The following is a 26,893-nucleotide window of genomic DNA, read 5'->3' as shown; positions in this document are numbered from 1 at the left end:
ACTGAATCACCAAGCGGTTCAGTAGATGGAAAAACAAAACATAATTTCAGTACATCAGACACTAAGACTGGTTCTGGTCTGACAGAGGAACCACTCCTCGAATCAGGAGACGAAACCACCAGCACTTTCACACAAGAGCCTGACAGCACAGTCACTTTTCCAACAAGTACAGTTCCAGAAGGGACATCATCGGGTGATAAAGAATCAGGTGTCACAGAGGAAATGATAACATCCTCTGGGGAAGAAACAACAAGCACTGCTGAAGTGGAGACAATGTCGCCATCTACCTCAGTGACATTTGCTCCAGACGAAGAATCTCTTGTAACTGAAGAAATGGTCACCTCTTCTGGAGATGAAGTGTCTAGTGGAACAGCAGGGTATACCACAAGTGGCATGACTGACATGACCACACCTCTCAGAGAGGACACATCAGCAACCGAGACTGGTTCTGGTCTGACAGAAGAACCTTTCACTGCATCTGGAGACGAAACCACCAGCACTTTCACACAAGAGCCTGACAGCACAGTCACTTTTCCAACAAGTACAGTTCCAGAAGGGACATCATCGGGTGATGAAGAATCAGGTGTCACAGAGGAAATGATAACATCCTCTGGGGCAGAAACAACAAGCACTGCTGAAGTGGAAACAATGGTTCCATCTACCTCAGTGACATTTGCTCCAGACGAAGAATCTCTTGTAACTGAAGATATTGTCACCTCTTCTGGAGATGAAGTGTCTAGTGGAACAACAGGGTATACCACAAGTGGCATGACTGACATGACCACACCTCTCAGAGAGGACACATCAGCAACCGAGACTGGTTCTGGTCTGACAGAGGAACCTTTCACTGCACCTGCAGACGAAACCACCAGCACTTTCACACAAGAGCCTGACAGCACAGTCACTTTTCCAACAAGTACAGTTCCAGAAGGGACATCATCGGGTGATGAAGAATCAGGTGTCACAGAGGAAATGATAACATCCTCTGGGGAAGAAACAACAAGCACTGCTGAAGTGGAGACAATGTTGCCATCTACCTCAGTGACATTTGCTCCAGACGAAGAATCTCTTGTAACTGAAGAAATTGTCACCTCTTCTGGAGATGAAGTGTCTAGTGGAACAACAGAGTATACCACAAGTGGCATGACTGACATGACCACACCTCTCAGAGAGGACACATCAGCAACCGAGACTGGTTCTGGTCTGACAGAGGAACCTTTCACTGCACCTGCAGACGAAACCACCAGCACTTTCACACAAGAGCCTGACAGCACAGTCACTTTTCCAACAAGTACAGTTCCAGAAGAGACATCATCGGGTGATGAAGACTCAGGTGTCACAGAGGAAATGATAACATCCTCTGGGGAAGAAACAACAAGCACTGCTGAAGTGGAGACAATGTCGCCATCTACCTCAGTGACATTTGCTCCAGACGAAGAATCTCTTGTAACTGAAGAAATGGTCACCTCTTCTGGAGATGAAGTGTCTAGTGGAACAAAAGAGTATACCACAAGTGGCATGACTGACATGACCACACCTCTCAGAGAGGACACATCAGCAACCGAGACTGGTTCTGGTCTGACAGAGGAACCTTTCACTGAATCTGGAGACGAAACCACCAGCACTTTCACACAAGAGCCTGACAGCACAGTCACTTTTCCAACAAGTACAGTTCCAGAAGGGACATCATCGGGTGATGAAGAATCAGGTGTCACAGAGGAAATGATAACATCCTCTGGGGAAGAAACAACAAGCACTGCTGAAGTGGAGACAATGTCGCCATCTACCTCTGTGACATTTGCTCCAGACGAAGAATCTCTTGTAACTGAAGAAATGGTCACCTCTTCTGGAGATGAAGTGTCTAGTGGAACAACAGAGTATACCACAAGTGGCATGACTGACATGACCACACCTCTCAGCGAAGACACATCAGCAACCGAGACTGGTTCTGGTCTGACAGAGGAACCTTTCACTGCACCTGGAGACGAAACCACCAGCACTTTCACACAAGAGCCTGACAGCACAGTCACTTTTCCAACAAGTACAGTTCCAGAACAGACATCATCGGGTGATGAAGACTCAGGTGTCACAGAGGAAATGATAACATCCTCTGGGGAAGAAACAACAAGCACTGCTGAAGTGGAGACAATGTCGCCATCTACCTCAGTGACATTTGCTCCAGACGAAGAATCTCTTGTAACTGAAGAAATGGTCACCTCTTCTGGAGATGAAGTGTCTAGTGGAACAAAAGAGTATACCACAAGTGGCATGACTGACATGACCACACCTCTCAGAGAGGACACATCAGCAACCGAGACTGGTTCTGGTCTGACAGAGGAACCTTTCACTGCATCTGGAGACGAAACCACCAGCACTTTCACACAAGAGCCTGACAGCACAGTCACTTTTCCAACAAGTACAGTTCCAGAAGGGACATCATCGGGTGATGAAGAATCAGGTGTCACAGAGGAAATGATAACATCCTCTGGGGAAGAAACAACAAGCACTGCTGAAGTGGAGACAATGTCGCCATCTACCTCTGTGACATTTGCTCCAGACGAAGAATCTCTTGTAACTGAAGAAATGGTCACCTCTTCTGGAGATGAAGTGTCTAGTGGAACAACAGAGTATACCACAAGTGGCATGACTGACATGACCACACCTCTCAGCGAAGACACATCAGCAACCGAGACTGGTTCTGGTCTGACAGAGGAACCTTTCACTGCACCTGGAGACGAAACCACCAGCACTTTCACACAAGAGCCTGACAACACAGTCACTTTTCCAACAAGTACAGTTCCAGAAGGGACATCATCGGGAGATGAAGAATCAGGTGTCACAGAGGAAATGACAACATCCTCTGGGGAAGAAACAACAAGCACTGCTGAAGTGGAGACAATGTCGCCATCTACCTCAATGACATCTCCTCCAGACGAAGAATCTCTTGTAACTGAAGAAATGGTCACCTCTTCTGGAGATGAAGTGTCTAGTGGAACAACAGAGTATACCACAAGTGGCATGACTGACATGACCACACCTCTCAGAGAGGACACATCAGCAACCGAGACTGGTTCTGGTCTGACAGAGGAACCTTTCACTGCACCTGGAGACGAAACCACCAGCACTTTCACACAAGAGCCTGACAACACAGTCACTTTTCCAACAAGTACAGTTCCAGAAGGGACATCATCGGGAGATGAAGAATCAGGTGTCACAGAGGAAATGATAACATCCTCTGGGGAAGAAACAACAAGCACTGCTGAAGTGGAGACATTGTCGCCATCTACCTCAATGACATTTGCTCCAGACGAAGAATCTCTTGTAACTGAAGAAATGGTCACCTCTTCTGGAGATGAAGTGTCTAGTGGAACAACAGAGTATACCACAAGTGGCATGACTGACATGACCACACCTCTCAGAGAGGACACATCAGCAACCGAGACTGGTTCTGGTCTGACAGAGGAACCTTTCACTGCACCTGGAGACGAAACCACCAGCACTTTCACACAAGAGCCTGACAACACAGTCACTTTTCCAACAAGTACAGTTCCAGAAGGGACATCATCGGGAGATGAAGAATCAGGTGTCACAGAGGAAATGATAACATCCTCTGGGGAAGAAACAACAAGCACTGCTGAAGTGGAGACAATGTCGCCATCTACCTCAGTGACATTTGCTCCAGACGAAGAATCTCTTGTAACTGAAGAAATGGTCACCTCTTCTGGAGATGAAGTGTCTAGTGGAACAACAGAGTATACCACAAGTGGCATGACTGACATGACCACACCTCTCAGCGAAGACACATCAGCAACCGAGACTGGTTCTGGTCTGACAGAGGAACCTTTCACTGCACCTGGAGACGAAACCACCAGCACTTTCACACAAGAGCCTGACAACACAGTCACTTTTCCAACAAGTACAGTTCCAGAAGGGACATCATCGGGAGATGAAGAATCAGGTGTCACAGAGGAAATGATAACATCCTCTGGGGAAGAAACAACAAGCACTGCTGAAGTGGAGACATTGTCGCCATCTACCTCAATGACATTTGCTCCAGACGAAGAATCTCTTGTAACTGAAGAAATGGTCACCTCTTCTGGAGATGAAGTGTCTAGTGGAACAACAGAGTATACCACGAGTGGCATGACTGACATGACCACACCTCTCAGAGAGGACACATCAGCAACCGAGACTGGTTCTGGTCTGACAGAGGAACCTTTCACTGCACCTGGAGACGAAACCACCAGCACTTTCACACAAGAGCCTGACAACACAGTCACTTTTCCAACAAGTACAGTTCCACAAGGGACATCATCGGGTGATGAAGAATCAGGTGTCACAGAGGAAATGATAACATCCTCTGGGGAAGAAACAACAAGCACTGCTGAAGTGGAGACAATGTCGCCATCTACCTCAGTGACATTTGCTCCAGACGAAGAATCTCTTGTAACTGAAGAAATGGTCACCTCTTCTGGAGATGAAGTGTCTAGTGGAACAAAAGAGTATACCACAAGTGGCATGACTGACATGACCACACCTCTCAGAGAGGACACATCAGCAACCGAGACTGGTTCTGGTCTGACAGAGGAACCTTTCACTGCATCTGGAGACGAAACCACCAGCACTTTCACACAAGAGCCTGACAGCACAGTCACTTTTCCAGCAAGTACAGTTCCAGAAGGGACATCATCAGGTGATGAAGAATCAGGTGTCACAGAGGAAATGATAACATCCTCTGGGGAAGAAACAACAAGCACTGCTGAAGTGGAGACAATGTCGCCATCTACCTCAGTGACATTTGCTCCAGACAAAGAATCTCTTGTAACTGAAGAAATGGTCACCTCTTCTGGAGATGAAGTATCTAGTGGAACAACAGGGTATACCACAAGTGGCATGACTGACATGACCACACCTCTTAGCGAAGACACATCAGCAACCGAGACTGGTTCTGGCCTGACAGAGGAACCTTTCACTGCATCTGGAGACGAAACCAGCAGCACTTTCACACAAGAGCCTGACAGCACAGTCACTTTTCCAGCAAGTACAGTTCCAGAAGGGACATCATCGGGTGATGAAGAATCAGGTGTCATAGAGGAAATGATAACATCCTCTGGGGAAGAAACAACAAGCACTGCTGAAGTGGAGACAATGTCGCCATCTACCTCAGTGACATTTGCTCCAGACGAAGAATCTCTTGTAACTGAAGAAATGGTCACCTCTTCTGGAGATGAAGTGTCTAGTGGAACAAAAGAGTATACCACAAGTGGCATGACTGACATGACCACACCTCTCAGAGAGGACACATCAGCAACCGAGACTGGTTCTGGTCTGACAGAGGAACCTTTCACTGCATCTGGAGACGAAACCACCAGCACTTTCACACAAGAGCCTGACAGCACAGTCACTTTTCCAGCAAGTACAGTTCCAGAAGGGACATCATCAGGTGATGAAGAATCAGGTGTCACAGAGGAAATGATAACATCCTCTGGGGAAGAAACAACAAGCACTGCTGAAGTGGAGACAATGTCGCCATCTACCTCAGTGACATTTGCTCCAGACAAAGAATCTCTTGTAACTGAAGAAATGGTCACCTCTTCTGGAGATGAAGTATCTAGTGGAACAACAGGGTATACCACAAGTGGCATGACTGACATGACCACACCTCTTAGCGAAGACACATCAGCAACCGAGACTGGTTCTGGCCTGACAGAGGAACCTTTCACTGCATCTGGAGACGAAACCACCAGCACTTCCACACAAGAGCCTGACAGCACAGTCACTTTTCCAACAAGTACAATTCCAGAAGGGACATCATCAGGTGATGAAGAATCAGGTGTCACAGAGGAAATGATAACATCCTCTGGGGAAGAAACAACAAGCACTGCTGAAGTGGAGACAATGTCGCCATCTACCTCAGTGACATTTGCTCCAGACGAAGAATCTCTTGTAACTGAAGAAATGGTCACCTCTTCTGGAGATGAAGTGTCTAGTGGAACAACAGGGTATACCACAAGTGGCATGACTGACATGACCACACCTCTCAGAGAGGACACATCAGCAACCGAGACTGGTTCTGGTCTGACAGAGGAACCTTTCACTGCATCTGGAGACGAAACCACCAGCACTTCCACACAAGAGCCTGACAGCACAGTCACTTTTCCAACAAGTACAATTCCAGAAGGGACATCATCGGGTGATGAAGAATCAGGTGTCACAGAGGAAATGATAACATCCTCTGGGGAAGAAACAACAAGCACTGCTGAAGTGGAGACAATGTCGCCATCTACCTCAGTGACATTTGCTCCAGACGAAGAATCTCTTGTAACTGAAGAAATGGTCACCTCTTCTGGAGATGAAGTGTCTAGTGGAACAGCAGGGTATACCACAAGTGGCATGACTGACATGACCACACCTCTCAGAGAGGACACATCAGCAACCGAGACTGGTTCTGGTCTGACAGAGGAACCTTTCACTGCACCTGGAGACGAAACCACCAGCACTTTCACTCAAGAGCCTGACAACACAGTCACTTTTCCAACAAGTACAGTTCCAGAAGGGACATCATCGGGAGATGAAGAATCAGGTGTCACAGAGGAAATGATAACATCCTCTGGGGAAGAAACAACAAGCACTGCTGAAGTGGAGACAATGTCGCCATCTACCTCAATGACATCTGCTCCAGACGAAGAATCTCTTGTAACTGAAGAAATGGTCACCTCTTCTGGAGATGAAGTGTCTAGTGGAACAACAGAGTATACCACAAGTGGCATGACTGACATGACCACACCTCTCAGAGAGGACACATCAGCAACCGAGACTGGTTCTGGTCTGACAGAGCAACCTTTCACTGCACCTGGAGACGAAACCACCAGCACTTTCACACAAGAGCCTGACAACACAGTCACTTTTCCAACAAGTACAGTTCCAGAAGGGACATCATCGGGAGATGAAGAATCAGGTGTCACAGAGGAAATGATAACATCCTCTGGGGAAGAAACAACAAGCACTGCTGAAGTGGAGACATTGTCGCCATCTACCTCAATGACATTTGCTCCAGACGAAGAATCTCTTGTAACTGAAGAAATGGTCACCTCTTCTGGAGATGAAGTGTCTAGTGGAACAACAGAGTATACCACAAGTGGCATGACTGACATGACCACACCTCTCAGAGAGGACACATCAGCAACCGAGACTGGTTCTGGTCTGACAGAGGAACCTTTCACTGCACCTGGAGACGAAACCACCAGCACTTTCACACAAGAGCCTGACAACACAGTCACTTTTCCAACAAGTACAGTTCCAGAAGGGACATCATCGGGAGATGAAGAATCAGGTGTCACAGAGGAAATGATAACATCCTCTGGGGAAGAAACAACAAGCACTGCTGAAGTGGAGACAATGTCGCCATCTACCTCAGTGACATTTGCTCCAGACGAAGAATCTCTTGTCACTGAAGAAATGGTCACCTCTTCTGGAGATGAAGTGTCTAGTGGAACAACAGAGTATACCACGAGTGGCATGACTGACATGACCACACCTCTCAGAGAGGACACATCAGCAACCGAGACTGGTTCTGGTCTGACAGAGGAACCTTTCATTGCACCTGGAGACGAAACCACCAGCACTTTCACACAAGAGCCTGACAGCACAGTCACTTTTCCAACAAGTACAGTTCCAGAAGGGACATCATCGGGTGATGAAGAATCAGGTGTCACAGAGGAAATGATAACATCCTCTGGGGAAGAAACAACACGCACTGCTGAAGTGGAGACAATGTCGCCATCTACCTCAGTGACATTTGCTCCAGACGAAGAATCTCTTGTAACTGAAGAAATGGTCACCTCTTCTGGAGATGAAGTATCTAGTGGAACAACAGAGTATACCACAAGTGGCATGACTGACATGACCACACCTCTCAGAGAGGACACATCAGCAACCGAGACTGGTTCTGGTCTGACAGAGGAACCTTTCACTGCATCTGGAGACGAAACCACCAGCACTGTCACACAAGAGCCTGACAGCACAGTCACTTTTCCAACAAGTACAGTTCTAGAAGGGACATCATCGGGTGATGAAGAATCAGGTGTCACAGAGGAAATGATAACATCCTCTGGGGAAGAAACAACAAGCACTGCTGAAGTGGAGACAATGTCGCCATCTACCTCAGTGACATTTGCTCCAGACGAAGAATCTCTTGTAACTGAAGAAATGGTCACCTCTTCTGGAGATGAAGTGTCTAGTGGAACAACAGAGTATACCACAAGTGGCATGACTGACATGACCACACCTCTCAGCGAAGACACATCAGCAACCGAGACTGGTTCTGGTCTGACAGAGGAACCTTTCACTGCACCTGGAGACGAAACCACCAGCACTTTCACACAAGAGCCTGACAACACAGTCACTTTTCCAACAAGTACAGTTCCAGAAGGGACATCATCGGGAGATGAAGAATCAGGTGTCACAGAGGAAATGATAACATCCTCTGGGGAAGAAACAACAAGCACTGCTGAAGTGGAGACATTGTCGCCATCTACCTCAATGACATTTGCTCCAGACGAAGAATCTCTTGTAACTGAAGAAATGGTCACCTCTTCTGGAGATGAAGTGTCTAGTGGAACAACAGAGTATACCACGAGTGGCATGACTGACATGACCACACCTCTCAGAGAGGACACATCAGCAACCGAGACTGGTTCTGGTCTGACAGAGGAACCTTTCACTGCACCTGGAGACGAAACCACCAGCACTTTCACACAAGAGCCTGACAACACAGTCACTTTTCCAACAAGTACAGTTCCAGAAGGGACATCATCGGGTGATGAAGAATCAGGTGTCACAGAGGAAATGATAACATCCTCTGGGGAAGAAACAACAAGCACTGCTGAAGTGGAGACAATGTCGCCATCTACCTCAGTGACATTTGCTCCAGACGAAGAATCTCTTGTAACTGAAGAAATGGTCACCTCTTCTGGAGATGAAGTGTCTAGTGGAACAAAAGAGTATACCACAAGTGGCATGACTGACATGACCACACCTCTCAGAGAGGACACATCAGCAACCGAGACTGGTTCTGGTCTGACAGAGGAACCTTTCACTGCATCTGGAGACGAAACCACCAGCACTTTCACACAAGAGCCTGACAACACAGTCACTTTTCCAGCAAGTACAGTTCCAGAAGGGACATCATCAGGTGATGAAGAATCAGGTGTCACAGAGGAAATGATAACATCCTCTGGGGAAGAAACAACAAGCACTGCTGAAGTGGAGACAATGTCGCCATCTACCTCAGTGACATTTGCTCCAGACAAAGAATCTCTTGTAACTGAAGAAATGGTCACCTCTTCTGGAGATGAAGTATCTAGTGGAACAACAGGGTATACCACAAGTGGCATGACTGACATGACCACACCTCTTAGCGAAGACACATCAGCAACCGAGACTGGTTCTGGCCTGACAGAGGAACCTTTCACTGCATCTGGAGACGAAACCAGCAGCACTTTCACACAAGAGCCTGACAGCACAGTCACTTTTCCAGCAAGTACAGTTCCAGAAGGGACATCATCGGGTGATGAAGAATCAGGTGTCACAGAGGAAATGATAACATCCTCTGGGGAAGAAACAACAAGCACTGCTGAAGTGGAGACAATGTCGCCATCTACCTCAGTGACATTTGCTCCAGACGAAAAATCTCTTGTAACTGAAGAAATGGTCACCTCTTCTGGAGATGAAGCGTCTAGTGGAACAGCAGAGTATACCACAAGTGGCATGACTGACATGACCACACCTCTCAGAGAGGACACATCAGCAACCGAGACTGGTTCTGGTCTGACAGAGGAACCTTTCACTGCATCTGGAGACGAAACCACCAGCACTTTCACACAAGAGCCTGACAGCACAGTCACTTTTCCAACAAGTACAATTCCAGAAGGGACATCATCGGGTGATGAAGAATCAGGTGTCACAGAGGAAATGATAACATCCTCTGGGGAAGAAACAACAAGCACTGCTGAAGTGGAGACAATGTCGCCATCTACCTCAGTGACATTTGCTCCAGACGAAGAATCTCTTGTAACTGAAGAAATGGTCACCTCTTCTGGAGATGAAGTGTCTAGTGGAACAACAGGGTATACCACAAGTGGCATGACTGACATGACCACACCTCTCAGAGAGGACACATCAGCAACCGAGACTGGTTCTGGTCTGACAGAGGAACCTTTCACTGCATCTGGAGACGAAACCACCAGCACTTCCACACAAGAGCCTGACAGCACAGTCACTTTTCCAACAAGTACAATTCCAGAAGGGACATCATCGGGTGATGAAGAATCAGGTGTCACAGAGGAAATGATAACATCCTCTGGGGAAGAAACAACAAGCACTGCTGAAGTGGAGACAATGTCGCCATCTACCTCAGTGACATTTGCTCCAGACGAAGAATCTCTTGTAACTGAAGAAATGGACACCTCTTCTGGAGATGAAGTGTCTAGTGGAACAGCAGGGTATACCACAAGTGGCATGACTGACATGACCACACCTCTCAGAGAGGACACATCAGCAACCGAGACTGGTTCTGGTCTGACAGAGGAACCTTTCACTGCACCTGGAGACGAAACCACCAGCACTTTCACTCAAGAGCCTGACAACACAGTCACTTTTCCAACAAGTACAGTTCCAGAAGGGACATCATCGGGAGATGAAGAATCAGGTGTCACAGAGGAAATGATAACATCCTCTGCGGAAGAAACAACAAGCACTGTTGAAGTGGAGACAATGTCGCCATCTACCTCAGTGACATTTGCTCCAGACGAAGAATCTCTTGTAACTGAAGAAATGGCTACCTCTTCTGGAGATGAAGTGTCTAGTGGAACAACAGGGTATACCACAAATGGCATGACTGACATGACCACACCTCTCAGCGAAGACACATCAGCAACCGAGACTGGTTCTGGCCTGACAGAGGAACCTTTCACTGCATCTGGAGACGAAACCACCAGCACTTTCACACAAGAGCCTGACAGCACAGTCACTTTTCCAACAAGTACAGTTCCAGAAGGGACATCATCGGGTGATGAAGAATCAGGTGTCACAGAGGAAATGATAACATCCTCTGGGGAAGAAACAACAAGCACTGCTGAAGTGGAGACAATGTCGCCATCTACCTCAGTGACATTTGCTCCAGACGAAGAATCTCTTGTAACTGTAGAAATGGTCACCTCTTCTGGAGATGAAGTGTCTAGTGGAACAAAAGAGTATACCACAAGTGGCATGACTGACATGACCACACCTCTCAGAGAGGACACATCAGCAACCGAGACTGGTTCTGGTCTGACAGAGGAACCTTTCACTGCATCTGGAGACGAAACCAGCAGCACTTTCACACAAGAGCCTGACAGCACAGTCACTTTTCCAGCAAGTACAGTTCCAGAAGGGACATCATCAGGTGATGAAGAATCAGGTGTCACAGAGGAAATGATAACATCCTCTGGGGAAGAAACAACAAGCACTGCTGAAGTGGAGACAATGTCGCCATCTACCTCAGTGACATTTGCTCCAGACAAAGAATCTCTTGTAACTGAAGAAATGGTCACCTCTTCTGGAGATGAAGTATCTAGTGGAACAACAGGGTATACCACAAGTGGCATGACTGACATGACCACACCTCTTAGCGAAGACACATCAGCAACCGAGACTGGTTCTGGCCTGACAGAGGAACCTTTCACTGCATCTGGAGACGAAACCAGCAGCACTTTCACACAAGAGCCTGACAGCACAGTCACTTTTCCAGCAAGTACAGTTCCAGAAGGGACATCATCGGGTGATGAAGAATCAGGTGTCACAGAGGAAATGATAACATCCTCTGGGGAAGAAACAACAAGCACTGCTGAAGTGGAGACAATGTCGCCATCTACCTCAGTGACATTTGCTCCAGACGAAAAATCTCTTGTAACTGAAGAAATGGTCACCTCTTCTGGAGATGAAGCGTCTAGTGGAACAGCAGAGTATACCACAAGTGGCATGACTGACATGACCACACCTCTCAGAGAGGACACATCAGCAACCGAGACTGGTTCTGGTCTGACAGAGGAACCTTTCACTGCATCTGGAGACGAAACCACCAGCACTTCCACACAAGAGCCTGACAGCACAGTCACTTTTCCAACAAGTACAATTCCAGAAGGGACATCATCGGGTGATGAAGAATCAGGTGTCACAGAGGAAATGATAACATCCTCTGGGGAAGAAACAACAAGCACTGCTGAAGTGGAGACAATGTCGCCATCTACCTCAGTGACATTTGCTCCAGACGAAGAATCTCTTGTAACTGAAGAAATGGTCACCTCTTCTGGAGATGAAGTGTCTAGTGGAACAACAGGGTGTACCACAAGTGGCATGACTGACATGACCACACCTCTCAGAGAGGACACATCAGCAACCGAGACTGGTTCTGGTCTGACAGAGGAACCTTTCACTGCATCTGGAGACGAAACCACCAGCACTTCCACACAAGAGCCTGACAGCACAGTCACTTTTCCAACAAGTACAATTCCAGAAGGGACATCATCGGGTGATGAAGAATCAGGTGTCACAGAGGAAATGATAACATCCTCTGGGGAAGAAACAACAAGCACTGCTGAAGTGGAGACAATGTCGCCATCTACCTCAGTGACATTTGCTCCAGACGAAGAATCTCTTGTAACTGAAGAAATGGTCACCTCTTCTGGAGATGAAGTGTCTAGTGGAACAGCAGGGTATACCACAAGTGGCATGACTGACATGACCACACCTCTCAGAGAGGACACATCAGCAACCGAGACTGGTTCTGGTCTGACAGAGGAACCTTTCACTGCACCTGGAGACGAAACCACCAGCACTTTCACTCAAGAGCCTGACAACACAGTCACTTTTCCAACAAGTACAGTTCCAGAAGGGACATCATCGGGAGATGAAGAATCAGGTGTCACAGAGGAAATGATAACATCCTCTGCGGAAGAAACAACAAGCACTGTTGAAGTGGAGACAATGTCGCCATCTACCTCAGTGACATTTGCTCCAGACGAAGAATCTCTTGTAACTGAAGAAATGGCTACCTCTTCTGGAGATGAAGTGTCTAGTGGAACAACAGGGTATACCACAAATGGCATGACTGACATGACCACACCTCTCAGCGAAGACACATCAGCAACCGAGACTGGTTCTGGCCTGACAGAGGAACCTTTCACTGCATCTGGAGACGAAACCACCAGCACTTTCACACAAGAGCCTGACAGCACAGTCACTTTTCCAACAAGTACAGTTCCAGAAGGGACATCATCGGGTGATGAAGAATCAGGTGTCACAGAGGAAATGACAACATCCTCTGGGGAAGAAACAACAAACACTGCTGAAGTGGAGACAATGTCGCCATCTACCTCAGTGACATTTGCTCCAGACGAAGAATCTCTTGTAACTGAAGAAATGGTCACCTCTTCTGGAGATGAAGTGTCTAGTGGAACAGCAGGGTATACCACAAGTGGCATGACTGACATGACCACACCTCTCAGAGAGGACACATCAGCAACCGAGACTGGTTCTGGTCTGACAGAGGAACCTTTCACTGCATCTGGAGATGAAACCACCAGCACTTTCACACAAGAGCCTGACAGCACAGTCACTTTTCCAACAAGTACAGTTCCAGAAGGGACATCATCGGGTGATGAAGAATCAGGTGTCACAGAGGAAATGACAACATCCTCTGGGGAAGAAACAACAAGCACTGCTGAAGTGGAGACAATGTCGCCATCTACCTCTGTGACATTTGCTCCAGACGAAGAATCTCTTGTAACTGAAGAAATGGTCACCTCTTCTGGAGATGAAGTGTCTAGTGGAACAACAGGGTATACCACAAGTGGCATGACTGACATGACCACACCTCTCAGAGAGGACACATCAGCAACCGAGACTGGTTCTGGTCTGACAGAGGATCCTTTCACTGCATCTGGAGACGAAACCACCAGCACTTCCACACAAGAGCCTGACAGCACAGTCACTTTTCCAACAAGTACAGTTCCAGAAGGGACATCATCGGGTGATGAAGAATCAGGTGTCACAGAGGAAATGATAACATCCTCTGGGGAAGAAACAACAAGCACTGCTGAAGTGGAGACAATGTCTCCATCTACCTCAGTGACATTTGCTCCAGACGAAGAATCTCTTGTAACTGAAGAAATGGTCAACTCTTCTGGAGATGAAGCGTCTAGTGGAACAGCAGGGTATACCACAAGTGGCATGACTGACATGACCACACCTCTCAGAGAGGACACATCAGCAACCGAGACTGGTTCTGGTCTGACAGAGGAACCTTTCACTGCATCTGGAGACGAAACCACCAGCACTTCCACACAAGAGCCTGACAGCACAGTCACTTTTCCAACAAGTACAGTTCCAGAAGGGACATCATCGGGCGATGAAGAATCAGGTGTCACAGAGGAAATGATAACATCCTCTGGGGAAGAAACAACAAGCACTGCTGAAGTGGAGACAATGTCGCCATCTACCTCAGTGACATTTGCTCCAGACGAAGAATCTCTTGTAACTGAAGAAATGGTCACCTCTTCTGGAGATGAAGTGTCTAGTGGAACAACAGGGTATACCACAAGTGGCATGACTGACATGACCACACCTCTCAGAGAGGACACATCAGCAACCGAGACTGGTTCTGGTCTGACAGAGGAACCTTTCACTGCATCTGGAGACGAAACCACCAGCACTTCCACACAAGAGCCTGACAGCACAGTCACTTTTCCAACAAGTACAATTCCAGAAGGGACATCATCGGGTGATGAAGAATCAGGTGTCACAGAGGAAATGACAACATCCTCTGGGGAAGAAACAACAAGCACTGCTGAAGTGGAGACAATGTCGCCATCTACCTCAGTGACATTTGCTCCAGACGAAGAATCTCTTGTAACTGAAGAAATGGTCACCTCTTCTGGAGATGAAGTGTCTAGTGGAACAGCAGGGTATACCACAAGTGGCATGACTGACATGACCACACCTCTCAGAGAGGACACATCAGCAACCGAGACTGGTTCTGGTCTGACAGAGGAACCTTTCACTGCATCTAGAGATGAAACCACCAGCACTTTCACACAAGAGCCTGACAGCACAGTCACTTTTCCAACAAGTACAGTTCCAGAAGGGACATCATCGGGTGATGAAGAATCAGGTGTCACAGAGGAAATGACAACATCCTCTGGGGAAGAAACAACAAGCACTGCTGAAGTGGAGACAATGTCGCCATCTACCTCAGTGACATTTGCTCCAGACGAAGAATCTCTTGTAACTGAAGAAATGGTCACCTCTTCTGGAGATGAAGTGTCTAGTGGAACAACAGGGTATACCACAAGTGGCATGACTGACATGACCACACCTCTCAGAGAGGACACATCAGCAACCGAGACTGGTTCTGGTCTGACAGAGGAACCTTTCACTGCATCTAGAGACGAAACCACCAGCACTTTCAAACAAGAGCCTGACAGCACAGTCACTTTTCCAACAAGTACAGTTCCAGAAGGGACATCATCGGGTGATGAAGAATCAGGTGTCACAGAGGAAATGATAACATCCTCTGGGGAAGAAACAACAAGCACTGCTGAAGTGGAGACAATGTCTCCATCTACCTCAGTGACATTTGCTCCAGACGAAGAATCTCTTGTAACTGAAGAAATGGTCAACTCTTCTGGAGATGAAGCGTCTAGTGGAACAGCAGGGTATACCACAAGTGGCATGACTGACATGACCACACCTCTCAGCGAAGACACATCAGCAACCGAGACTGGTTCTGGTCTGACAAAGGAACCTTTCACTGCATCTGGAGATGAAACCACCAGCACTTTCACACAAGAGCCTGACAGCACAGTCACTTTTCCAACAAGTACAGTTCCAGAAGGGACATCATCGGGTGATGAAGAATCAGGTGTCACAGAGGAAATGACAACATCCTCTGGGGAAGAAACAACAAGCACTGCTGAAGTGGAGACAATGTCGCCATCTACCTCAGTGACATTTGCTCCAGACGAAGAATCTCTTGTAACTGAAGAAATGGTCACCTCTTCTGGAGATGAAGTGTCTAGTGGAACAACAGGGTATACCACAAGTGGCATGACTGACATGACCACACCTCTCAGAGAGGACACATCAGCAACCGAGACTGGTTCTGGTCTGACAGAGGAACATTTCACTGCATCTAGAGACGAAACCACCAGCACTTTCAAACAAGAGCCTGACAGCACAGTCACTTTTCCAACAAGTACAGTTCCAGAAGGGACATCATCGGGTGATGAAGAATCAGGTGTCACAGAGGAAATGATAACATCCTCTGGGGAAGAAACAACAAGCACTGCTGAAGTGGAGACAATGTCTCCATCTACCTCAGTGACATTTGCTCCAGACGAAGAATCTCTTGTAACTGAAGAAATGGTCAAATCTTCTGGAGATGAAGCGTCTAGTGGAACAGCAGGGTATACCACAAGTGGCATGACTGACATGACCACACCTCTCAGAGAGGACACATCAGCAACCGAGACTGGTTCTGGTCTGACAGAGGATCCTTTCACTGCATCTGGAGACGAAACCACCAGCACTTCCACACAAGAGCCTGACAGCACAGTCACTTTTCCAACAAGTACAGTTCCAGAAGGGACATCATCGGGTGATGAAGAATCAGGTGTCACAGAGGAAATGATAACATCCTCTGGGGAAGAAACAACAAGCACTGCTGAAGTGGAGACAATGTCTCCATCTACCTCAGTGACATTTGCTCCAGACGAAGAATCTCTTGTAACTGAAGAAATGGTCAACTCTTCTGGAGATGAAGCGTCTAGTGGAACAGCAGGGTATACCACAAGTGGCATGACTGACATGACCACACCTCTCAGAGAGGACACATCAGCAACCGAGACTGGTTCTGGTCTGACAGAGGATCCTTTCACTGCATCTGGAGACGAAACCACCAGCACTTCCACACAAGAGCCTGACAGCACAGTCACTTTTCCAACAAGTACAGTTCCAGAAGGGACATCATCGGGTGATGAAGAATCAGGTGTCACAGAGGAAATGACAACATCCTCTGGGGAAGAAACAACAAGCACTGCTGAAGTGGAGACAATGTCGCCATCTACCTCAGTGACATTTGCTCCAGACGAAGAATCTCTTGTAACTGAAGAAATGGTCACCTCTTCTGGAGATGAAGTGTCTAGTGGAACAACAGGGTATACCACAAGTGGCATGACTGACATGACCACACCTCTCAGAGAGGACACATCAGCAACCGAGACTGGTTCTGGTCTGACAGAGGAACCTTTCACTGCATCTGGAGACGAAACCACCAGCACTTCCACACAAGAGCCTGACAGCACAGTCACTTTTCCAACAAGTACAATTCCAGAAGGGACATCATCGGGTGATGAAGAATCAAGTGTCACAGAGGAAATGACAACATCCTCTGGGGAAGAAACAACAAGCACTGCTGAAGTGGAGACAATGTCGCCATCTACCTCAGTGACATTTGCTCCAGACGAAGAATCTCTTGTAACTGAAGAAATGGTCACCTCTTCTGGAGATGAAGTGTCTAGTGGAACAGCAGGGTATACCACAAGTGGCATGACTGACATGACCACACCTCTCAGAGAGGACACATCAGCAACCGAGACTGGTTCTGGTCTGACAGAGGAACCTTTCACTGCATCTGGAGATGAAACCACCAGCGCTTTCACACAAGAGCCTGACAGCACAGTCACTTTTCCAACAAGTACAGTTGAAGAGGATAGAACATCAACTTCAGAAAATACACAAAAGGGAGTAACTTCATTGCTATTTGATCCAAACTTAGCATTGACAGCATTGAACCGGGAAAAAGAAACATTTATAGGGATTTCAACAACTGATTTAAAAATATATGGACGAATACACTCGGGAGAACAAACGACTGCTGCAGATGAAAGTCTTTCCGTTCCAACTTCCACCACAGACATTGTCCAAACTGGAACACTACCGGATGAAGGGTCGGCAATAACTGGGGAAATGGTAACATATTCAGGAGAAGAGACTTCAAGTGGTGCAACCACAGAAACAACAAGTCCACTGACTCTTACCACTCTAGCAGCAGATGACAAACAAACAGTGACTGAAGACTTCTCTGGCATAACCGAAGACATGCTGACAGCCTCAGGAGATGAAACGGGAAGCACAACAGTTGAGCCCACTAGTCCTGCCACAATGGCCACTAATCAGGCAGGTGAAACGACGTCTTCAGGAGATGAAGGGTCAGGTGTGACGGAGGAAATGTTGACGTTCTCGGGAGAACAAACGACTGCTGTAGATGAAAGCCTTTCCATTCCAACTTCCACCACAGACATTGTCCAAACTGGAACACTACCGGATGAAGGGTCGGCAATAACAGAGGAAATGGTAACACATTCAGGAGAAGAGACTTCAAGTGGTGCAACCACAGAAACAACAAGTCCACTGACTCTTACCACTCTAGCAGCAGATGACAAACAAACAGTGACTGAAGACTTCTCTGGCATAACCGAAGATATGCTGACAGCCTCAGAAGATGAAACGGGAAGCACAACAGTTGAGCCCACTAGTCCTGCCACACTGGCCACCTCTCAGGCAGGTGAAATGACATCTTCAGGAGATGAAGGGTCAGGTGTGACGGAGGAAATGTTGACGTTCTCGGGAGAACAAACGACTGCTGTAGATGAAAGCCTTTCCGTTCCAACTTCCACCACAGACATTGTCCAAACTGGAACACTACCGGATGAAGGGTCGGCAATAACTGAGGAAATGGTAACATATTCAGGAGAAGAGACTTCAAGTGGTGCAACCACAGAAACAACAAGTCCACTGACTCTGACCACTCTAGCAGCAGATGACAAACAAACAGTGACTGAAGACGTCTCTGGCATAACCGAAGATATGCTGACAGCCTCAGGAGATGAAAGGGGAAGCACAACAGTTGAGCCCACTAGTCCTGCCACAATGGCCACCTCTCAGGCAGGTGAAATGACGTCTTCAGGAGATGAAGGGTCAGGTGTGACCGAGGAAATGTTGACGTTCTCGGGAGAACAAACGACTGCTGTGGATGAAAGCCTTTCCGTTCCAACTTCCACCACAGACATTGTCCAAACTGGAACACTACCGGATGAAGGGTCGGCAATAACTGAGGAAATGGTAACATATTCAGGAGAAGAGACTTCAAGTGGTGCAACCACAGAAACAACAAGTCCACTGACTCTTACCACTCTAGCAGCAGATGACAAACAAACAGTGACAGAAGACGTCTCTGGCATAACCGAAGATATGCTGACAGCCTCAGGAGATGAAACGGGAAGCACAACAGTTGAGCCCACTAGTCCTGCCACAATGGCGACCTCTCAGGCAGGTGAAATGACATCTTCAGGAGATGAAGGGTCAGGTGTGACGGAGGAAATGTTGACGTTCTCGGGAGAACAAACGACTGCTGTAGATGAAAGCCTTTCCGTTCCAACTTCCACCACAGACATTGTCCAAACTGGAACACTACCGGATGAAGGGTCGGCAATAACTGAGGAAATGGTAACATATTCAGGAGAAGAGACTTCAAGTGGTGCAACCACAGAAACAACAAGTCCACTGACTCTTACCACTCTAGCAGCAGATGACAAACAAAGAGTGACAGAAGACGTCTTTGGCATAACCGAAGATATGCTGACAGCCTCAGGAGATGAAACGGGAAGCACAACAGTTGAGCCCACCAGTCCTGCCACAATGGCCACCTCTCAGGCAGGTGAAATGACATCTTCAGGAGATGAAGGGTCAGGTGTGACGGAGGAAATGTTCACGTTCTCGGGAGAACAAACGACTGCTGTAGATGAAAGCCTTTCCGTTCCAACTTCCACCACAGACATTGTCCAAACTGGAACACTACCGGATGAAGGGTCGGCAATAACTGAGGAAATGGTAACATATTCAGGAGAAGAGACTTCAAGTGGTGCAACCACAGAAACAACAAGTCCACTGACTCTTACCACTCTAGCAGCAGATGACAAACAAACAGTGACAGAAGACGTCTCTGGCATAACCGAAGATATGCTGACAGCCTCAGGAGATGAAACGGGAAGCACAACAGTTGAGCCCACTAGTCCTGCCACAATGGCCACCTCTCAGGCAGGTGAAATGACATCTTCAGGAGATGAAGGGTCAGGTGTGACGGAGGAAATGTTGACGTTCTCGGGAGACCAAACGACTGCTGTAGATGAAAGCCTTTCTGTTCCAACTTCCACCACAGACATTGTCCAAACTGGAACACTACCGGATGAAGGGTCGGCAATAACTGAGGAAATGGTAACATATTCAGGAGAAGAGACTTCAAGTGGTGCAACCACAGAAACAACAAGTCCACTGACTCTGACCACTCTAGCAGCAGATGACAAACAAACAGTGACAGAAGACGTCTTTGGCATAACCGAAGATATGCTGACAGCCTCAGGAGATGAAACGGGAAGCACAGCAGTTGAGCCCACTAGTCCTGCCACAATGGCCACCTCTCAGGCAGGTGAAATGACATCTTCAGGAGATGAAGGGTCAGGTGTGACGGAGGAAATGTTGACGTTCTCGGGAGAACAAACGACTGCTGTAGATGAAAGCCTTTCCGTTCCAACCTCCACCACAGACATTGTCCAAACTGGAACACTACCGGATGAAGGGTCGGCAATAACTGAGGAAATGGTAACATATTCAGGAGAAGAGACTTCAAGTGGTGCAACCACAGAAACAACAAGTCCACTGACTCTTACCACTCTAGCAGCAGATGACAAACAAACAGTGACTGAAGACGTCTCTGGCATAACCGAAGATATGCTGACAGCCTCAGGAGATGAAACGGGAAGCACAACAGTTGAGCCCACTAGTCCTGCCACAATGGCCACCTCTCAGGCAGGTGAAATGACATCTTCAGGAGATGAAGGGTCAGGTGTGACGGAGGAAATGTTGACGTTCTCGGGAGAACAAACGACTGCTGTAGATGAAAGCCTTTCCGTTCCAACTTCCACCACAGACATTGTCCAAACTGGAACACTACCGGATGAAGGGTCGGCAATAACTGAGGAAATGGTAACATATTCAGGAGAAGAGACTTCAAGTGGTGCAACCACAGAAACAACAAGTCCACTGACTCTTACCACTCTAGCAGCAGATGACAAGCAAACAGTGACAGAAGACGTCTTTGGCATAACCGAAGATATGCTGACAGCCTCAGGAGATGAAACGGGAAGCACAACAGTTGAGCCCACTAGTCCTGCCACAATGGCCACCTCTCAGGCAGGTGAAATGACATCTTCAGGAGATGAAGGGTCAGGTGTGACGGAGGAAATGTTGACGTTCTCGGGAGAACAAACGACTGCTGTAGATGAAAGCCTTTCCGTTCCAACCTCCACCACAGACATTGTCCAAACTGGAACACTACCGGATGAAGGGTCGGCAATAACTGAGGAAATGGTAACATATTCAGGAGAAGAGACTTCAAGTGGTGCAACCACAGAAACAACAAGTCCACTGACTCTTTCCACTCTAGCAGCAGATGACAAACAAACAGTGACTGAAGACGTCTCTGGCATAACCGAAGATATGCTGACAGCCTCAGGAGATGAAACGGGAAGCACAACAGTTGAGCCCACTAGTCCTGCCACAATGGCCACCTCTCAAGGAGGTGAAATGACATCTTCAGGAGATGAAGGGTCAGGTGTGACGGAGGAAATGTTAACGTTCTCGGGAGAACAAACGACTGCTGTAGATGAAAGCCTTTCCGTTCCAACCTCCACCACAGACATTGGACAAACTGGAACACTACCGGATGAAGGGTCGGCAATAACTGAGGAAATGGTAACATATTCAGGAGAAGAGACTTCAAGTGGTGCAACCACAGAAACAACAAGTCCACTGACTCTTACCACTCTAGCAGCAGATGACAAACAAACAGTGACTGAAGACGTCTTTGGCATAACCGAAGATATGCTGACAGCCTCAGGAGATGAAACGGGAAGCACAACAGTTGAGCCCACCAGTCCTGCCACAATGGCCACCTCTCAGGCAGGTGAAATGACATCTTCAGGAGATGAAGGGTCAGGTGTGACGGAGGAAATCTTGACGTTCTCGGGAGAACAAACGACTGCTGTAGATGAAAGCCTTTCCGTTCCAACTTCCACCACAGACATTGTCCAAACTGGAACACTACCGGATGAAGGTATGGCAATAACTGAGGAAATGGTAACATATTCAGGAGAAGAGACTTCAAGTGGTGCAACCACAGAAACAACAAGTCCACTGACTCTTACCACTCTAGCAGCAGATGAGAAACAAACAGTGACTGAAGACGTCTTTGGCATAACCGAAGATATGCTGACAGCCTCAGGAGATGAAACGGGAAGCACAACAGTTGAGCCCACTAGTCCTGCCACAATGGCCACCTCTCAGGCAGGTGAAATGACATCTTCAGGAGATGAAGGGTCAGGTGTGACAGAGGAAATGTTGACGTTCTCGGGAGAACAAACGACTGCTGTAGATGAAAGCCTTTCTGTTCCAACTTCCACCACAGACATTGTCCAAACTGGAACACTACCGGATGAAGGGTCGGCAATAACTGAGGAAATCTTAACATATTCAGGAGAAGAGACTTCAAGTGGTGCAACCACAGAAACAACAAGTCCACTGACTCTTACCACTCTAGCAGCAGATGACAAACAAACAGTGACTGAAGACGTCTTTGGCATAACCGAAGATATGCTGACAGCCTCAGGAGATGAAACGGGAAGCACAACAGTTGAGCCCACCAGTCCTGCCACAATGGCCACCTCTCAGGCAGGTGAAATGACATCTTCAGGAGATGAAGGGTCAGGTGTGACGGAGGAAATGTTGACGTTCTCGGGAGAACAAACGACTGCTGTAGATGAAAGCCTTTCCGTTCCAACTTCCACCACAGACATTGTCCAAACTGGAACACTACCGGATGAAGGGTCGGCAATAACTGAGGAAATGGTAACATATTCAGGAGAAGAGACTTCAAGTGGTGCAACCACAGAAACAACAAGTCCACTGACTCTTACCACTCTAGCAGCAGATGACAAACAAACAGTGACAGAAGACGTCTCTGGCATAACCGAAGATATGCTGACAGCCTCAGGAGATGAAACGGGAAGCACAACAGCTGAGCCCACCAGTCCTGCCACAATGGTCACCTCTCAGGCAGGTGAAATGACATCTTCAGGAGATGAAGGGTCAGGTGTGACGGAGGAAATGTTGACGTTCTCGGGAGAACAAACGACTGCTGTAGATGAAAGCCTTTCCGTTCCAACTTCCACCACAGACATTGTCCAAACTGGAACACTACCGGATGAAGGGTCGGCAATAACTGAGGAAATGGCAACATATTCAGGAGAAGAGACTTCAAGTGGTGCAACCACAGAAACAACAAGTCCACTGACTCTTACCACTCTAGCAGCAGATGACAAACAAACAGTGACAGAAAACTTCTCTGGCATAACCGAAGATATGCTGACAGCCTCAGGAGATGAAACGGGAAGCACAACAGCTGAGCCCACTAGTCCTGCCACAATGGCCACCTCTCAGGCAGGTGAAATGACATCTTCAGGAGATGAAGGGTCAGGTGTGACGGAGGAAATGTTGACGTTCTCGGGAGAACAAACGACTGCTGTAGATGAAAGCCTTTCCGTTCCAACTTCCACCATAGACATTGTCCAAACTGGAACACTACCGGAAGAAGGGTCGGCAATAACTGAGGAAATGGTAACATATTCAGGAGAAGAGACTTCAAGTGGTGCAACCACAGAAACAACAAGTCCACTGACTCTTACCACTCTAGCAGCAGATGACAAACAAACAGTGACTGAAGACGTCTCTGGCATAACCGAAGACATGCTGACAGCCTCAGGAGATGAAACGGGAAGCACAACAGTTGAGCCCACTAGTCCTGCCAGAATGGCCACCTCTCAGGCAGGTGAAATGACATCTTCAGGAGATGAAGGGTCAGGTGTGACGGAGGAAATGTTGACGTTCTCGGGAGAACAAACGACTGCTGTAGATGAAAGCCTTTCCGTTCCAACTTCCACCACAGACATTGTCCAAACTGGAACACTACCGGAAGAAGGGTCGGCAATAACTGAGGAAATGGTAACATATTCAGGAGAAGAGACTTCAAGTGGTGCAACCACAGAAACAACAAGTCCACTGACTCTTACCACTCTAGCAGCAGATGACAAACAAACAGTGACTGAAGACGTCTTTGGCATAACCGAAGACATGCTGACAGCCTCAGGAGATGAAACGGGAAGCACAACAGTTGAGCCCACTAGTCCTGCCACAATGGCCACCTCTCAGGCAGGTGAAATGACATCTTCAGGAGATGAAGGGTCAGGTGTGACGGAGGAAATGTTGACGTTCTCGGGAGAACAAACGACTGCTGTAGATGAAAGCCTTTCTGTTCCAACCTCCACCACAGACATTGTCCAAACTGGAACACTACCGGATGAAGGGTCGGCAATAACTGAGGAAATCTTAACATATTCAGGAGAAGAGACTTCAAGTGGTGCAACCACAGAAACAACAAGTCCACTGACTCTTACCACTCTAGCAGCAGATGACAAACAAACAGTGACTGAAGACGTCTTTGGCATAACCGAAGATATGCTGACAGCCTCAGGAGATGAAACGGGAAGCACAACAGTTGAGCCCACCAGTCCTGCCACAATGGCCACCTCTCAGGCAGGTGAAATGACATCTTCAGGAGATGAAGGGTCAGGTGTGACGGAGGAAATGTTGACGTTCTCGGGAGAACAAACGACTGCTGTAGATGAAAGCCTTTCTGTTCCAACCTCCACCACAGACATTGTCCAAACTGGAACACTACCGGATGAAGGGTCGGCAATAACTGAGGAAATCTTAACATATTCAGGAGAAGAGACTTCAAGTGGTGCAACCACAGAAACAACAAGTCCACTGACTCTTACCACTCTAGCAGCAGATGACAAACAAACAGTGACTGAAGACGTCTTTGGCATAACCGAAGATATGCTGACAGCCTCAGGAGATGAAACGGGAAGCACAACAGTTGAGCCCACCAGTCCTGCCACAATGGCCACCTCTCAGGCAGGTGAAATGACATCTTCAGGAGATGAAGGGTCAGGTGTGACGGAGGAAATGTTGACGTTCTCGGGAGAACAAACGACTGCTGTAGATGAAAGCCTTTCCGTTCCAACTTCCACCACAGACATTGTCCAAACTGGAACACTACCGGATGAAGGGTCGGCAATAACTGAGGAAATGGTAACATATTCAGGAGAAGAGACTTCAAGTGGTGCAACCACAGAAACAACAAGTCCACTGACTCTTACCACTCTAGCAGCAGATGACAAACAAACAGTGACAGAAGACGTCTCTGGCATAACCGAAGATATGCTGACAGCCTCAGGAGATGAAACGGGAAGCACAACAGCTGAGCCCACCAGTCCTGCCACAATGGTCACCTCTCAGGCAGGTGAAATGACATCTTCAGGAGATGAAGGGTCAGGTGTGACGGAGGAAATGTTGACGTTCTCGGGAGAACAAACGACTGCTGTAGATGAAAGCCTTTCCGTTCCAACTTCCACCACAGACATTGTCCAAACTGGAACACTACCGGATGAAGGGTCGGCAATAACTGAGGAAATGGCAACATATTCAGGAGAAGAGACTTCAAGTGGTGCAACCACAGAAACAACAAGTCCACTGACTCTTACCACTCTAGCAGCAGATGACAAACAAACAGTGACAGAAAACTTCTCTGGCATAACCGAAGATATGCTGACAGCCTCAGGAGATGAAACGGGAAGCACAACAGCTGAGCCCACTAGTCCTGCCACAATGGCCACCTCTCAGGCAGGTGAAATGACATCTTCAGGAGATGAAGGGTCAGGTGTGACGGAGGAAATGTTGACGTTCTCGGGAGAACAAACGACTGCTGTAGATGAAAGCCTTTCCGTTCCAACTTCCACCATAGACATTGTCCAAACTGGAACACTACCGGAAGAAGGGTCGGCAATAACTGAGGAAATGGTAACATATTCAGGAGAAGAGACTTCAAGTGGTGCAACCACAGAAACAACAAGTCCACTGACTCTTTCCACTCTAGCAGCAGATGACAAACAAACAGTGACTGAAGACGTCTCTGGCATAACCGAAGACATGCTGACAGCCTCAGGAGATGAAACGGGAAGCACAACAGTTGAGCCCACTAGTCCTGCCACAATGGCCACCTCTCAGGCAGGTGAAATGACATCTTCAGGAGATGAAGGGTCAGGTGTGACGGAGGAAATGTTGACGTTCTCGGGAGAACAAACGACTGCTGTAGATGAAAGCCTTTCCGTTCCAACTTCCACCACAGACATTGTCCAAACTGGAACACTACCGGAAGAAGGGTCGGCAATAACTGAGGAAATGGTAACATATTCAGGAGAAGAGACTTCAAGTGGTGCAACCACAGAAACAACAAGTCCACTGACTCTTACCACTCTAGCAGCAGATGACAAACAAACAGTGACTGAAGACGTCTTTGGCATAACCGAAGATATGCTGACAGCCTCAGGAGATGAAACGGGAAGCACAACAGTTGAGCCCACCAGTCCTGCCACAATGGCCACCTCTCAGGCAGGTGAAATGACATCTTCAGGAGATGAAGGGTCAGGTGTGACGGAGGAAATGTTGACGTTCTCGGGAGAACAAACGACTGCTGTAGATGAAAGCCTTTCCGTTCCAACTTCCACCACAGACATTGTCCAAACTGGAACACTACCGGATGAAGGGTCGGCAATAACTGAGG

At 47.7% G+C, this 26,893-nt stretch overlaps 2 protein-coding genes across 2 annotated transcripts in view; both read left to right on the top strand.

Moving 5' to 3' along the window:
• LOC137260662 (fibropellin-1-like) overlaps window positions 1-226 on the top strand; it is a 10,075-nt gene extending 9,849 nt beyond the window's left edge. Inside the window, exon 9 of the mRNA XM_067798260.1 lies at window positions 86-226. Within this exon, the coding sequence (XP_067654361.1) occupies window positions 86-226 (141 nt within the window). The remainder of the gene's footprint in view (window positions 1-85) is intronic.
• LOC137260661 (mucin-12-like) lies at window positions 223-26,887 on the top strand. The gene is made up of 4 exons (XM_067798259.1): window positions 223-4,671; window positions 4,942-11,421; window positions 11,692-26,721; window positions 26,843-26,887. The coding sequence occupies exons 1-4, from the start codon at window positions 223-225 to the stop codon at window positions 26,885-26,887; spliced, it is 26,004 nt and encodes an 8,667-aa protein (XP_067654360.1).
• The last annotated feature ends 6 nt before the right edge of the window (window positions 26,888-26,893 follow it).

This window comes from Haliotis asinina, chromosome 14 (genome assembly GCF_037392515.1).
Source record: "Haliotis asinina isolate JCU_RB_2024 chromosome 14, JCU_Hal_asi_v2, whole genome shotgun sequence".
Taxonomy (NCBI): Eukaryota; Metazoa; Mollusca; class Gastropoda; order Lepetellida; family Haliotidae; genus Haliotis; species Haliotis asinina.
The sequence above is the reverse complement of the archived record's forward strand: the minus strand, read 5'-3'. Positions and strand labels throughout refer to the sequence as shown.